Raw genomic sequence first — 14,270 nt, 5'->3', positions numbered from 1 at the left:
GGCAAGACAGTGTTAGGAGCCCTTATTGTGGTTTCTGCAGGAAAGGAAAGACAAGGCAAGGCAAGGAAGCTCGGGATTGGCTGGTTTGCATCATTTCAGGGGGCACAGTTGTCTAGCACCTGGCCATGGGGCGATTAGGGCAGAAGAATGGTCGCCTGGAATATAAGAGCCTGATAAGGAGGTGGTTGAGGGGTTTGGACTTTGGACTGGCTGGTTTGCACACGAAAGCTGCCCTTGTGGATGAGTCCTGTACTATCTCTAGGAACTGGCCCACTGCAGGAGGGGCAGGGTCTCCAGGATCAGCAAGGCCCCAGATGTCCCAACATTAGAAAATGCAGAAGATAACACACTGAGCCCCACCACCCAGGCATGTGTGGGGCTGCTGATGCTGACGGGTATGGACAGGTCATCAACGATGTCTGCTACATTATTCCTGGTCCCTCGATTTCTGCACAGATTTTGCAATGAGCCTAACTAAGTTCCATGAAGAATTCTATTGGGATTTGTATGGGAATTGCATCAAATGTATAAATTTGGTGAGGAGTGATTTATTTGTAATTTGAGTCCTCCCATTCATAAATATGTATATTTCCAGTTAGTTCTTCCTGTGAGTCCTTGAGTGAATTTTTTTTTTTATCATATTCTTCATGAACACTCTTGTTTATCTTTTTTTAGATGTACTCTCAGGTTTTTTTGCTATTTTGAACAGAATCTATCTTTCTTTCTATTACATTTTTTAATTTGGTATTACTCATGTATATGAATGCTAGTAATTTTTTTTACAGTTGACCTTGAATTCAGCAACCCTACTCTCCTACTAATCCTAACAATTTATCTGTATATTCTCTTGGATTTTCTACACAGACAATCATATCATCTGCAAATAGGGGTAATATTCCTTCCTAATTCTTAAATTTTACTTATTTTATTTCTTTCTATTACAGATTGAATCTATAAATTGCTGATGTGGGGCAGTCTGTGACCTAAAACAACATCAATTTCATATAATTTAACCTACCACATTCCCTAGGACCTCCGGTGCAATGCTAAATAAAAACCATGATAGAAAGCACCTTTGCCTAAGTCCTGACTTCGATGAAAATTGCTTCTGAAGTTTTACCATTAGGTATGATCATTGCTACATGTTTATTAGGTTAAGGAAGCTAGCTTGCTAATAGTTTGCACTAAATGAGTAATCTGTTAGGGTAGCATATCACATTAGTGAGTATCTGATGTTGACTCACTCTTGTATTCTTGGAATAAACCCTACTTTAACATGATGCAATATTTTTTGTGTACACTGCTGTATTCGACTTGGTATTATTTTATTAGAATTTCTGAATTCATAATAGCTAATAGCAGCTCACATTTATTAGGTGCTTTTTATGTTCTAGGCATCATTAAGGCATTTTCCATTAATTATTTCATTTCAATCTAGAAAGTTTAGCATGAAGGGTATTTCCTCCTTTGAAATATGAAAGAACTGGGGCGCAGAGAAGTGAAGTCACTTCCCAAGGTCACAGAGAATGTCAGTAGTGACACTGGCCAGACCGCCTGACTCAGAAGCCCTGCACTAACCACCACTCCACGCCCCCTCCCTGGGGCAAAGACCCGTAATTCAGAGTCTTCTCTTTTCCTGTGTGTCCTACTTCCCAATTACAGTTTCCTCAACAAATAGGTTCCATGCCGTTTTTTTCTTTTCTTTTTAAAAAATATTTTATCAGACTTCTATAAAAATTGTTTTCGCCTGCAGTGAATTTGCTCATTTCTTCATTTTGTTGGCTATCGTTTCTTAATCATACGTCAAATCTTGGTTTATATGCTCATTTTGCTTTTTTTTTAAAGCTCAAATTTACAGAAAAGTTGCAAGTACCATACAAAGCACTCTTTTTTTTTTTTTTTAAAGATTTTACTTATTTATTTGACAGAGAGAGACACAGCGAGAGAGGGAACACAAGCAGGGGGAGTGGGAGAGGAAGAAGCAGGCTTCCTGCAGAGCAGGGAGCCCGATGCGGGGCTCGATCCCAGGACGCTGGGATCATGACCTGAGCTGAAGGCAGACGCTTAACGACTGAGCCACCCAGGTGCCCCCCATACAAAGCACTCTTTATCGCTGCACCATTTGGATTATGTTTACAACACATGGCACCCCATCATCTCTGAATACTTCCTTGTGCGTTACCTACAAGATAGTCTCCGATACAGCCAAAATACAGCCTTCAAAGCAAGAAATTAACATCGATGTATTACTACCATCCATCCCTCAGACCCCATTCAAGTTTGGCCAGTTGTCCTGACGATGTCCCAGACAGCAAAAGGACCCATTTTAGAACCACGTCTTGCATTTAGTTGGGATGTCTCTTCAGTCTTTTCTTGACTTTCATAACCTTGACATTTTTGAAGACAACAGACCAGTTATTTTGTGGAATGTCCCTTAATTTCAGTTTCTCTGATGTATCATCACGGTTAGATTCGAGTCATACATCTTTGGCAGGAATATCACAGAAGGATTCTGCGTTCCTCCTGCCGCGTCCCACCAGGTGCTACACCATTTGGATTTGCCCCCTTACCAGTTGGTGTTAATGTTGATCCCGTGGTTCAGGCGGTCTACTAGCTTCCTACTGATCCTGTAACAAATAACGACAAATGGAGTGGCTTGGAACATCAGTTTTTTTTCTCTTACAGGTCTAGGGATCAGAAGTCTAACATCAGTCTGACAGGGATGAAATCAAGGTATCGGCAGGGCTGGTTCCTTCTGAAGGCTCCGAAAGAGAATCCATTCCCTGCCTCTTCCAGCTCCTGCTTCCCTCTTCATATCACACTGCCCCACCCGGATCCCTGCCTCCCTTTTGTAAGGGTCCCTGTGACTCCATCATGCCCACCAGGAGAATCTACCCATCCCAACCAACATCCTTCATTAATCACTGCTGCAAAGTCCCTTTCACTATATAGGGTAACATTCAGAGGTTCTGAGATTAGGACGTGGACGTCTTCGGGAGTCATTCTTCAGCCTACCACGGGTGGTATCTGCCAGGCTTCTCCCCTGGAGAGTTAACTCTTTTCCCCCCTATAATTAATAACTTTTATGAGGAGCTACTTTGAAACTATGTAGGTATCCCTCTTCTTATCAAACTTTCAATCATTTATTTACTTTGATATATGCTTATAGTTTCTTATTTTATTCAATGAGTATTCATCAGCATTATTACTTATTTTAATGCTCAAATTGTCCCAGACTTGGTTGGTGGAGCCCCTCCAGGATGGCTCACGTGCCCCTCTAACATGTCCCCATCATTCTCCCAGCCGTTCTCTTACTTTCTGGCACAGTTGTAGGCTTTTTCCAATGGACGTTATATTCTCTCCCTCTCTGTCTTCCTACCCTCGCACCTTTGCTCACCTAACTTACAGTTTGGCAGCTGCTTCTAGGTGGGCATTTTTAAGCTCCCATCCTATGGTGTATCAGGGAAAACGTGCATCCCACAAAGCTAGGATTTCAGACAACAGATCAGCAGCCGGCTTCCCCTCCCAGCTTCCTTCCTTTGAGGTACATGCAAACCCCCAGCTTCTAGTCCAGTCTTTTAGTCCCCCTTAATCCCAAAGGACCTGCCACTGCCTTTGGCTTCCAGAGCCCAGCAGGCTCCAGGCTTCAGCCGGCCCCTACCACTCTGCATTTCTTTTCTGATTTTGATTGATGGCGATCTTGTTTTTCAGCCTGGCTGTGACTTTTTAATTTACTGTATATATTTCACCTATTTATTGTTGCAGTTTGAAGAGAGGACGCACCTGAACCTAGATTCTCCAAACCATCCCAAAGGGAAAGTCAACTACATTTCAAGAGCGTTCTTTTTAAAAGATCATATGTGGTCGTCTCCGATTGTAGCAAGAGGACGACGGGGGAAGCGATATGAAAGTAAGACTGCGAATCCTGGGGGAAGAAGGTGGCACTCTCCCAGATCCTGCCCTCCCGCTTGGTTCGTCCAGTTGTTCCGTTTGCCTGCTGGGACCCAGACAGGGGAGGAGGTGTGGGGCCGCGCGCTACGGAAATCACCGGAGGCCCTTTTAGGTCCCGGACTGAGGCTCTGGCCAAGTCCCGAAGTAGGGCTCCCCAGGTGCTGATGCCTGCCCCGTGAAGTCCCCGGCCCCGAGGGGAATAGTACTGATCCCAACAGCCGGTGAGGACCACCGGGCTGGAGGAGGGGCTGCGCGCTCCCTTGAGTCACCTGAGCTGCCTCGGGTCAGCCCAGGTAGAAGGCCAAGGGGAGAAGGGGGGACGAGGGACGCAGGCGGCTCACTCCGGGCCCCAACCAGTCCCTTCAACTCTGCTCGCTTCCCCAGTTCCCCAAGCTAGGCCAGGGGACCCTGAGCTAGTCACCCTCCCCAATGCACCCACTTTTCCTAAGCGCCCGCCTTGTCTGCAGAGAGCAGAGCCCCACTCCAGCTGGCTCGCTCCCTAACTCCCTGCGACGCCCCTTTCTTTCGGCAAACCCCCGGGTACGGACCCTCCCTGGGGCACAACCACGTGCCCGAACAGTGCGGGGACCCTGCGCCGGCGTCCCCGGCTCTCCCCACCGACGCGCGGGGCGGGCGCAGCCGGAGCAGGCGGGAGCCAGGCGGGGGCGAGAAACCGCGGCCGCAGGTGCCGGAGCCCCAGCCGGCCCCGCCCTTCCCCGAGTGGGCGGGGCCTCGCCGGGCCCTCTGCCGGGTCCTAGCGCCCGCCGGCGGAGCCGCCAGACTCCGAGGCCGGCCCCCGCGCTCCCTGCCTGCTCGCGGCTCGCCGGCGCCGGGGTGCTCCGACAGCTGGGCTCGCCGCGGCTGCCTCTCCGGCGCCCGCCCGCCATGAGGAGTGCGCAGCCCCTGGTCCTTTTCTCCCTGGTTGCCCTTTGCCCGCGCGGTGAGTTCTTTTCGGGAAAGGGGGGAGGGGCGCCGGTCGCGCCGCCCGGCTGCACTGGCCACAGGTGGGGGAGCCGGGGGAGCGGCCCGAGGTCGTCCCGGCCGGACGGGGGCGTGGGCGGGCTGAGCCCACTGGCCGAGGCCTCTGGGACGGGCCAGGGCGATGGGTCCCCGAGGTTTGGAGTGGGGACTGCCTCTCCTCCCTGGGCACCTGCCGGGCAGCCTCCGCGGCGAGAACCTCCGGGCTGAGCCGGGCTGGCTCTGCACTGGCGCGAAGGGAGTCTGCGGGACAGCGGCGTCAGGTGCCAGTAGGCTCCTCACCGGCCAGGGGTAGACGCAGGGAGCACCCCCGCGGCTCGGCCTGGGAGGGAGGGCTCCGCGCCGCTAGGCTAGAGATGGGGAAACTCAGCCCGGACCGGGAAGGGCTTGCCCAAATCGCCAGACCCGGAATGGTTTGCAGTGTGGGGCGTGTCTCCTAAGAAACACACTTTTAAGACACCACTGTCTCTGGTCACCCACCCTTGGGGCTGGGCTGGCTTGGACAGACAGCGGGGCGCAGCGTCAGGCTGGCGAAGTGGAGAGCCGCAGTCTCTGACACCTGAAAGGGAGACCCCATCCGCCCTTCCCAGGCAGAGTCCAGATGTGATGAGGACTGCCTTCTCTGGGCCTCAGTCACCCGCCCCCCACCCTCCCCCCCGAGTTCCAAGGACCCTTAGCTCCTACTGTCTGGCCCAGGCTTGTCCTGAGTCCTGCTTAGCCCAGGAGACCAGGCGGGACTACATCTTCCTTGGACAGGACACAGCGCTGGGGGTGTTGGAGGCAGGACTGCGAGGACATACAAGTTCCTATAGGGAAGTGCAGCTCTCACCAAAGATGGGGTCCCCACTCTGCGTGTGTCCTGGCTCTGTCACCACTTGCGGGGTGACCCCATGCCATTCCTTTCCTCTCTCCAGGCCTCAGTTTCCCCATCTGTTCTATAGGAATGATATGCCCTGCCTACATCCTTGGGGACTCAGATAGGAGTCAGTTGCCGTGTTTCTAAAGCGCGGTCCTGGGGCCACCTGCATCAGGATTACCCCATACAAATTCCTGGGCCCCACCCTAGACTCAGAGATCTAAATCTCTGGAAATAGCGCCTGGGAACCTGGGTTTATACAAGCACCCAGGTGATTCTTACACATGACAGATAATATGTGGTGAGCTTTTCGTAAAAGGTAAAAATCTCGACCTTTAAAAAAAAAAAAAATCCAGAGCTGCCTTTTAATAAATACAAATCTCCTGTTCCTCAGTGAAGGACACTCACCCCAAATTGAAAATCACTTTGCCTTCTGGATGCTGCCTTGCCAGGAGATTCTGTCGGTCTTTACCTTCTATGGTTTGTGTTCCAAAACAATAGCTATTATCTCTTGGTTTTCCCAATATTAGATTTTAAGATTATGCTTTGTCCAACTGTACACACAGTCAGCACAGTAGAGGGTTTGAGCTGCGGCTTCCCCCAGATGTTAACCCCTTCCTGCTCCCGAGCTGGTTTTCCAGAGAAGGCCTAGCAAGGCCAGGCCCTAGACACAGTCAGCGCTGGCCCAGGACTCCTCAGAGTCACTGCGTCATGACTGACCCCTAGTGGTGGCCTCCCTGTTGAACTGTGTTGACCCCAGGGCTGGGACATGACCCCCAGAGGCGCCCAGGAGGCTCCCCCCATTCTGGGCCACCCTTGTCATGGAGCGGGGACAGGCCCTTGTCTTTTGAACCCAGCAGGCCTCACAGGCAGGAAGCAACAAATATGTGTTGTTCTGGGTTCCCGCTGCCTTTGGTGGTGGTGGGAGACCATTCTAGCCCACAGCAGCCCTGCTGGTCTTTCCCAGCCCCACCCCCTTACACGCACACACATACGAACGCAAACACAGGTGACAGCAGGAACACACACTCAGCTATGGTTACCATGATGGCCTCTGCAGAGCAGTCTCCTTTTGGGGACGTTAGCAAGGGCAGGGCAGAAGGCACTGGGGCCCGGGAGGGCCCCTCTCTGAGGGAGGCTCTGAGACCTGGCTCTGCTCTGACCTGCTGGGGCTCCTCAAGTAAGTTCCTTCCCTCTTGGGTCTTAGTTTCCCCGGATGAGAAACAGGGAACGCACAAAATGGCCTGAGGTTTTCAGAACCCCCAACTCTGGAGCCCACAGCCTGTCCTCAGGATGGAGAGGGTCCCTCAGGCCAGGTGAAGGCCCAGGAGGCAGGACAGCCCCAAAGGTGAGCAGCCCAAGCGCCCCAGCCTGCAGAGCAGCCTTGACCTCTCAGGAACCTGGTGGACCAACCTCTGGGGCTGCAGAGATGTGGGCTCCAGTCTCTCCCTATCCTGTAGGACCAGGAGCTGCAGATTCTGACCCCAGACCGGCCTCAGAAATGCCAGAGGGGCTTGGGCAAGTGATACAGCCCACTTTCTGAAATGACGGGTCAGCCCAAATATACGCACTAGAGAGGCACCGTGGGAGGGACCCAGCTTTAGCCTGGGGCTACAGGCTGGCTTCTAGGGTATTCAAACAGCTTGCCTCTGGGAGGGGTCCAGGGTGTAAGAGGCAGAGCTCAGAATCTAGGCCACGCATCCAGAGGACCCCCTCCGGACAGCCCCAGGCAGTCTGGGGGAGGGGCAGCGGGCAGCAGGTGCACCCGGGAGCATCATTCACAAGGCACTAAATATTGCATCTGCTCCACACAGGCAGCGAGTCGGAAAGTGCACGGAGCAGGCTGGTGTGGCGCCAGCTCCCGCGGCCCTGTGTGCAGCCCAGCACCCACACAGGAGGCCACCTTGGACCCGCTTCACAGGCCGTTCAGGCTCTGGGCCCTCGGGCCCCACCCAGAGGGAGGGATTTGGCAAAGCCGGCACTGGCCCTTCAGGGAAGGATGCCATGTGAACCCCACGCCCAGTGAGACCCAGCCCCTCCCCGGCAGCCCCACCCCCACCTCCTCAGCCCCCGTTCCCTGATCTTCTCCTACCTGCTTTCCTGCCCAACACCACCTGCTCTGCCCATCTCCCCTCCCTGCTGCTGGGCTCTCCTGCTCAAGTGTCCTTGACCTTCCCCAGAGTCTCTTCCCACGGCACCACCCCCACCTCTGCCCTCAGCTGACACATCCTCCCAGAAGACACCAGGGTAAACAAGACCAGGTCCCTGAACCTCATCTTCACTCCCAGACGTGTGAAGGAGCTGGGACCAAGACCCACACCCCACTGGGCAAGAGATCCAGGCCTGTGGGAGCTCAGGGGGCCTAGGGGCAGGCCAGGCTTCTTGTGGGAGCTGCACTGGTTACGGCCCTGAGCCCACCCCTCTCCTTTAAGCTCCGGACCAGGAGCCAACTGTCAGCTGGACCCCAACACTTTGCAGTCTGAGGGTCTTAACTCGGGAAATTCCCCGTGGTCAGTCTGTTCCCTCCCCGAGAACGTACCACCCTCCTCCCCGCTCTGCACACAAAACCCATGGTAGGATCCCTCCTCCACTACACAGGAAACCAAGGCAGGAGTCACTTCTGGTGTTTGCTTGCTGTCATCCCCAGCACATGGCACAGTGTCTGGCACAAGGCAGACGTTTGATGGTTGGCCTGGGGGCAACTCTGGCAGAGAGAGTGTGCCCAAGGGCTCAGAAGTACGACCGTGAAGACAGGGTGGGGAGAGGAAAGCAGGAGGGATGGCGGAGTGCCGAGCGTCTGGGTGGGCCCGTGAGAAAAGATCAGGTTGAGGAGGGCAGGCTGGTACCAGGGCCAAAGGGCTCAGTCTGGGAGGCCTGAGAGGCTCGGGCGGGGAAGGCCCTGGTGAGGCCACAGCCACTGACTGTCGTGCCGCGTGGTGCGTGGCCGCAGGGGCAGAGTCGGGCAGGGACACCCGCAACGGGCTACGGGAAAAGCCCGGGCCGTGCTCCACGACCGGGGCTGGGGGCGGGGAGCGGGAGGATGGACGGATAGACTTGGGGTGCAGAGAGACTTGCGGGCAGCACCCCGTTTCTGGACGCAGCGTCTGGGTGTGGGCTGCCCTTCATCCTAGTGGGAAGGGGAGGAAGGAGGGGCAGCCCGCCCCCGGCTCCTGCGCACCAGCCCAACTCTCCCCTTAGCGGCCAGCAGGGAGGGCCCAGCAGGTCTGACCGTGTGTCTCCCCAGGGGACTGCCGTGTGGCCAATGCAGAGGAGAGACTTGTAGATGACCTTCTGAACAGAACCCGCTACAACAACCTGATCCGCCCGGCCACCAGCTCGGCCCAGCTCATCTCCATCCAGCTGCAGCTGTCCCTGGCCCAGCTCATCAGCGTGGTAGGTGCTGACCGCCCCCGTCCAGGCTGGGGGCCAGAGTGCGGGGCTGGGGGCACCTTTGGCTTGGCCCACACCTCTAGACCAGGTCAGATCGCTCGTCTGCTCCTTTTCCATATGCATATGTTCAGGAGTCCGCCTAAACTGGAGGCCCGACCGCCTCTGCGCTGTGAATCCTTGGTCCCGGAACTGCAGGCTGGCCTTGCGCTCCTGTCCTTGCTGGGCGAGCCCTGCCCGCTGCATGCACACCAGTCCCACCGTTCAGGGCCACTGCTAATCCCAGATCTCAACATCGATGAAAATGCTTTAACTTCAAGCCACAGAACATCCAAGTCCCAGTGGCCAAAACACTGAGAACACCCCGGTGAGAGCAGGCCAGTGTGTCAGTGCTGGTCAGTCAGTCGGGGACCCGGCGGTGTCGGAGCTCTGGGTCGCTGTCCGTGCCGGTCAGTCGGGGACCCGGCGGTGTCAGAGCTCTGGGTTGCTGTCCATGATGGCAGGATTCCGATCATCAGATGGCGGCCACAGGTCCAAACATAAAACGTCACGTGACAATGTCTGTGGCAGGAGCTCTCAGATCCTCTCTGTCCCAGAGACCTGCCCTGTGGACGAGCCCTGGAACCCTGAGCCTCAGCCACAGCTGGCCAGGAGGCCCGGAAGATCATGAGTGTCCGATACCTAACAAAGTCATGGTTCTGTTAACAAAGATGTGAAGGGGCAATGACTGCGGGGTGGGCGGCCAACAGGCCTTTCCCGAACAGGTGGGCGTCCACCATGGCCATAAACTTCTCCTTGTCTCGGCAGCTCTACCCTATCATCGCCCTCCCTTAGCCTGCCCAACAGAGGCCCTCATGTCCCCCCTCTCGTCGGGGTACAGAGGAACGAGGCTGTGGGACCTGACGGGTACCGAGGCCCCGGTGTGGGGACAGGACCAGAGGCAGCCGCTGCCCGGGGGGGTGAGAGTCTGGACAGGTGAGGGCAGCCACCGTGGGCACGAGAAGGAGGAACAGCTTGCAGACTCCACAAGTAGGGCTGTCACCTCCTGGTGTGTGGATGTGGGGCAGGGGTAGGGGTGCTGAGGTGCCGGGGAGCTCCCCCTCGCCCCTCTTGTCTCTGAGCTGAGAGTGTCTGCAGGAACCACAGCCTATGGTTAACCTTCCCCGTGTGGCCTTCCCACAGCCCCATCCACGGGGTTGGAACCTGCCTGGGAAGGAGCTGTGAGGGGAGCACTCTAGGGTACCGCGTCTGGTCGTGGGGAAGGAGGTAACGGGGGGAGCTGAACCTCCTGAGGACAGGTGGCCCCCACAAACCCACCCCCTCCAAGCAACGCCCCCCAGAAGGCTGGGAGGAGGGTCCCCTGGGAGGAAGCACAGCCAGACAATGGGGGAGGGGACGGACAGCCTGAGCTTTCTGTCCCTCTCCCCTCTGCAGGCCGCCTGGGAAGAACAAGGAGCCAGGCCAGGCTAGTGTTGGGAGTTCACGGTGCAGCCAAAGGCGTTTTGCTTAACGGGGTGAGCCCAGCTGCCACTGCAAGGCTGCTGCCCTGCTCAGGGGAAACAGGCAGGCGGCTGTGGTCACACTTCCAGGCTAAGGCTGCCCCTGCCAGATCTACCCTGTGGGCCGTGGGAGGTCATAGAAGTTACCAGGCGGAGGAGGGCTCCCACCCTATGCCGTGAGTGCGCTCCTGTGAGCGGTGATCACCCCGAACGCTGTACGGAGAATAGGTATTCAGTCCGAGGGTTTATTTCTTCTGTATTCCAGGATCTGGTTTTCCAGGAGGGAGGGTTATGGGCATGACCAGTTTAAAGATGAAGTTTCCAGGGAGGAAGCAAGGAGTGTGTGCAGGCCCTCCCAAGAAGCTCCCTGGGGTGGCCAGGCCTTGAGCCATCCTCCTCGGGCGTGTTCTGCAGCCGCTGGGGAGGGACGGACAGGACTGAGACACAAGAGAATTCCTGAGTGATAGAGCCTGAATGGAGGTGGGCCATGTGGGTAATATATTTGCTCAAATTGATCAAACTGTTTGCTTAAAACCTATGCACTTCACTGTATGTAAGTTTTACCACAACTTAAAAAAAAATGTTTTTAAAGACAGATGAAGGCGTTCAGTGTTGCAGACTAGCTTTTCCACAAGAACAACTAGAAAAACTGTATAAAAATGCCTCCCACTCCATTAATCTGTGTGACAGTCTTGGAGAGCTCAGCCAGGACTTGAGGGACCAGATTCCGGGAGGTGACCCTCGGTCTATGGCGTTTTTCCCTGCCCATGATGACAGGTACATGGTAAAAGGCCAAGGGGCTAAGGAGAGGAGGGCAGCATGGTGGCTGTGAGGCTGGAGCCCAGCTGAGTGTCTGGTGCTCTCGCAGGGCTGGGGGCACATGCCAGCATTCGGGCCCCACAAGATGGGGAGACCCTGAAAAGACCACCCATCAGAGTAAAAATGAATAAAAAATAGGCCAGCTCTCAAAACAACTAAACCTGCTGTGAACAAGCTCAGACACAGACTAGATGAAGGGGATCTGCCCCTCATCTATCTGCCATTATGCCAAAGTCAGTTCTCCTTGGAGGCCTATGAAAGCAGATAAAAATGCACTAGGCACACAGTAAGACAAAACAAAATGAAAAAAGACTGAGAGAAAAAAAGACAAAGGAAACAGACACACAGATGATTCGGATATTGGAATGATCAGACAAAAACTTTACACCAACTGCCGTTAACGTGGCAAATTTTATGTTATGTGCATTTTACCACTATGAAAAATATATAAATTATAAAGAAACTTCGGGAGCTGGGGGGGAGGACGGAGGAGGGACACTGGGGGACGTGGGGAAAGAGTGGGGGTTTTCAGCTTGAGAGGAGCCTTTTAAAAGGATCCCCTGGCTGCTGAGTAGAGACAGTGGGACGAAGAGGCGCAGGGTGAGGAGGAGGACGAGCAGGGAGGAGGCCTGGGGGACGAGGAGGCGTGGGGTGAGGAGGAGGCCCGGGGGAGGAGGACCAGCGGGGAGGAGGCCTGGGTGAGGAGGAGGACCAGTAGGGAGGCGACTGCAGTTGTCCAGCTGGTGGATACTGCTGGCAGCCATGACAGAAGCAGACAAGTCTGAGATGCACGCGGAGGGTTCCATCTACAGGACACCCTGGGGGGCCAGAGAATGGGGTGCAGAGACTGCCCCCAGGTTTCTGGCCTATGGAGCTGCATGGCCGGGGGAAGCAATATCAGCAGAGGACCCGATCTGGGTGACGATCACAAGCTTTGTCCCAGACACGTGGGTGTGAAATACCTCTGAGCCATTCCAGAGATGGTGGGTCAGCGGCTGGGCATGTGGTCCTGGAGCCCCGAGCCTTCTGTGTGATAACGTGGGGTCTGTGTGTGAAGGCTCCTCCCACCTGGTGAATGGATATCCCTGTTTCCCTCCCCAGAATGAGCGAGAACAGATCATGACCACCAATGTCTGGCTGAAACAGGTAAGTGTCCTGCAGTGTCCCCAGCCCAGGAGGCATTTCCTCCAGGGCCACCCCTTGGTGGCTACGAGCCTCCAACTTACAGGGCCATACCTGTCTGCTCAGGAGTGGACCGACTACCGCCTGGCCTGGAACAGCTCCCGCTATGAAGGCGTGAACATCCTGAGGATCCCTGCAAAGCGCATCTGGCTGCCAGACATCGTGCTTTACAACAAGTGAGTGGCAGGGTTGGCCGAGGAGGTGAGAGCCAGGCCAGGGCAGCAGGCCTGGACTCTGGGGGTCCTCGGGTCCTGAGGCCGGCCCTGGGCCTCATCTGTGCTTCACTCAGACCTCCAGGCGGTCAGGCTGGAAAAGGAAATGGGCAGACCCAGCACCCTCCATGGCAGGTGGGGCACTGGAGGCCCGGAGAAGGGGGGAGAGACTCACTCGCTCATTTGGGCACAGTTGGGCCCAGGGCCAGCATCTGGACCCCGAATCCAGTGCTCTTTCTGGTCTCCATCCTATCTTGTTGGCCCTCAGATGCTCTGTCAGTGCTGGGTGTTGGTAGCATCAATATGTTGGGTGGGTGGAGGGAGCGAGAGGGTCTCGTGGGGTCACAGTGTTCCCAGCAGAAGCATGAACCAAGTTTAGGTCCTCGCTGGACTGCTTCCTAGTTTTCTGACCTTTAAAAAGTCACTGAACTTCTCTGAGCCTCGGTTTCCCCGTCTATAAAATGGGGATCCTAGTAAAACCCACCTCCGATAACTGTGAGGCACATGGGAGCTCATCCACATGAAGGGCACTCTGTGCCACGCAGGGGCCATGGAAAGTTGGCCTTTTCAGGGAGGGCGCCAGGGGCTGGAAGGACGGCCACTGAGAAACGGTCCCGAGGGCTCGCTGGCAAGTTCCCCATGTTCTCCTCTCCGTGCCCCTAGCGCCGATGGAACCTACGAGGTGTCTCTCTACACCAACGTGGTGGTCCGCTCCAATGGCAGCATCTTCTGGCTGCCACCCGCCATCTACAAGAGCGCCTGCAAGATCGAGGTGAAGCACTTCCCGTTTGACCAGCAGAACTGCACCCTCAAGTTCCGCTCCTGGACCTACGACCACACGGAGATCGACATGGTGCTCAAGACCCCCATGGCCAGCATGGACGACTTCACCCCCAGCGGCGAGTGGGACATCGTGGCGCTGCCCGGCCGGCGGACTGTGAACCCGCAGGACCCCAGCTACGTGGATGTGACCTACGACTTCATCATCCGCCGCAAGCCGCTCTTCTACACCATCAACCTCATCATCCCCTGCGTGCTCATCACCTCGCTGGCCATCCTCGTCTTCTACCTGCCGTCCGACTGCGGCGAGAAGATGACGCTGTGCATCTCCGTGCTCCTGGCGCTCACCGTCTTCCTGCTGCTCATCTCCAAGATCGTGCCGCCCACCTCCCTGGACGTGCCGCTCATCGGCAAGTACCTCATGTTCACCATGGTGCTCGTCACCTTCTCCATCGTCACCAGCGTGTGCGTGCTCAACGTGCACCACCGCTCGCCCAGCACGCACACCATGGCGCCCTGGGTCCGGCGCTGCTTCCTACACAAGCTGCCCACCGTCCTCTTCATGAAGCGCCCGGACAGCAGCCCCTCGAGAACCCCCCAGCCCAG

General features: G+C 55.6%; 1 protein-coding gene across 1 annotated transcript in view; it reads left to right on the top strand.

Moving 5' to 3' along the window:
• Positions 1-4,787: 4,787 nt before the first annotated feature.
• The window catches only part of CHRNB4 (cholinergic receptor nicotinic beta 4 subunit), a 10,979-nt gene continuing 1,496 nt past the window's right edge, over positions 4,788-14,270 (top strand). Inside the window, exons 1-5 of the mRNA XM_081831901.1 lie at positions 4,788-4,891; positions 9,030-9,178; positions 12,592-12,636; positions 12,739-12,848; positions 13,548-14,264. Of these exons, the coding sequence (XP_081688027.1) occupies positions 4,837-4,891; positions 9,030-9,178; positions 12,592-12,636; positions 12,739-12,848; positions 13,548-14,264 (1,076 nt within the window). The 5' untranslated portion in view covers positions 4,788-4,836. The remainder of the gene's footprint in view (positions 4,892-9,029; positions 9,179-12,591; positions 12,637-12,738; positions 12,849-13,547; positions 14,265-14,270) is intronic.

This window comes from Leptonychotes weddellii, chromosome 9 (assembly GCF_054177405.1).
Source record: "Leptonychotes weddellii isolate Sample4059 chromosome 9, ASM5417740v2, whole genome shotgun sequence".
NCBI classification, from domain to species: Eukaryota; Metazoa; Chordata; class Mammalia; order Carnivora; family Phocidae; genus Leptonychotes; species Leptonychotes weddellii.
This window is presented reverse-complemented; position numbering and strand designations above follow the sequence as displayed.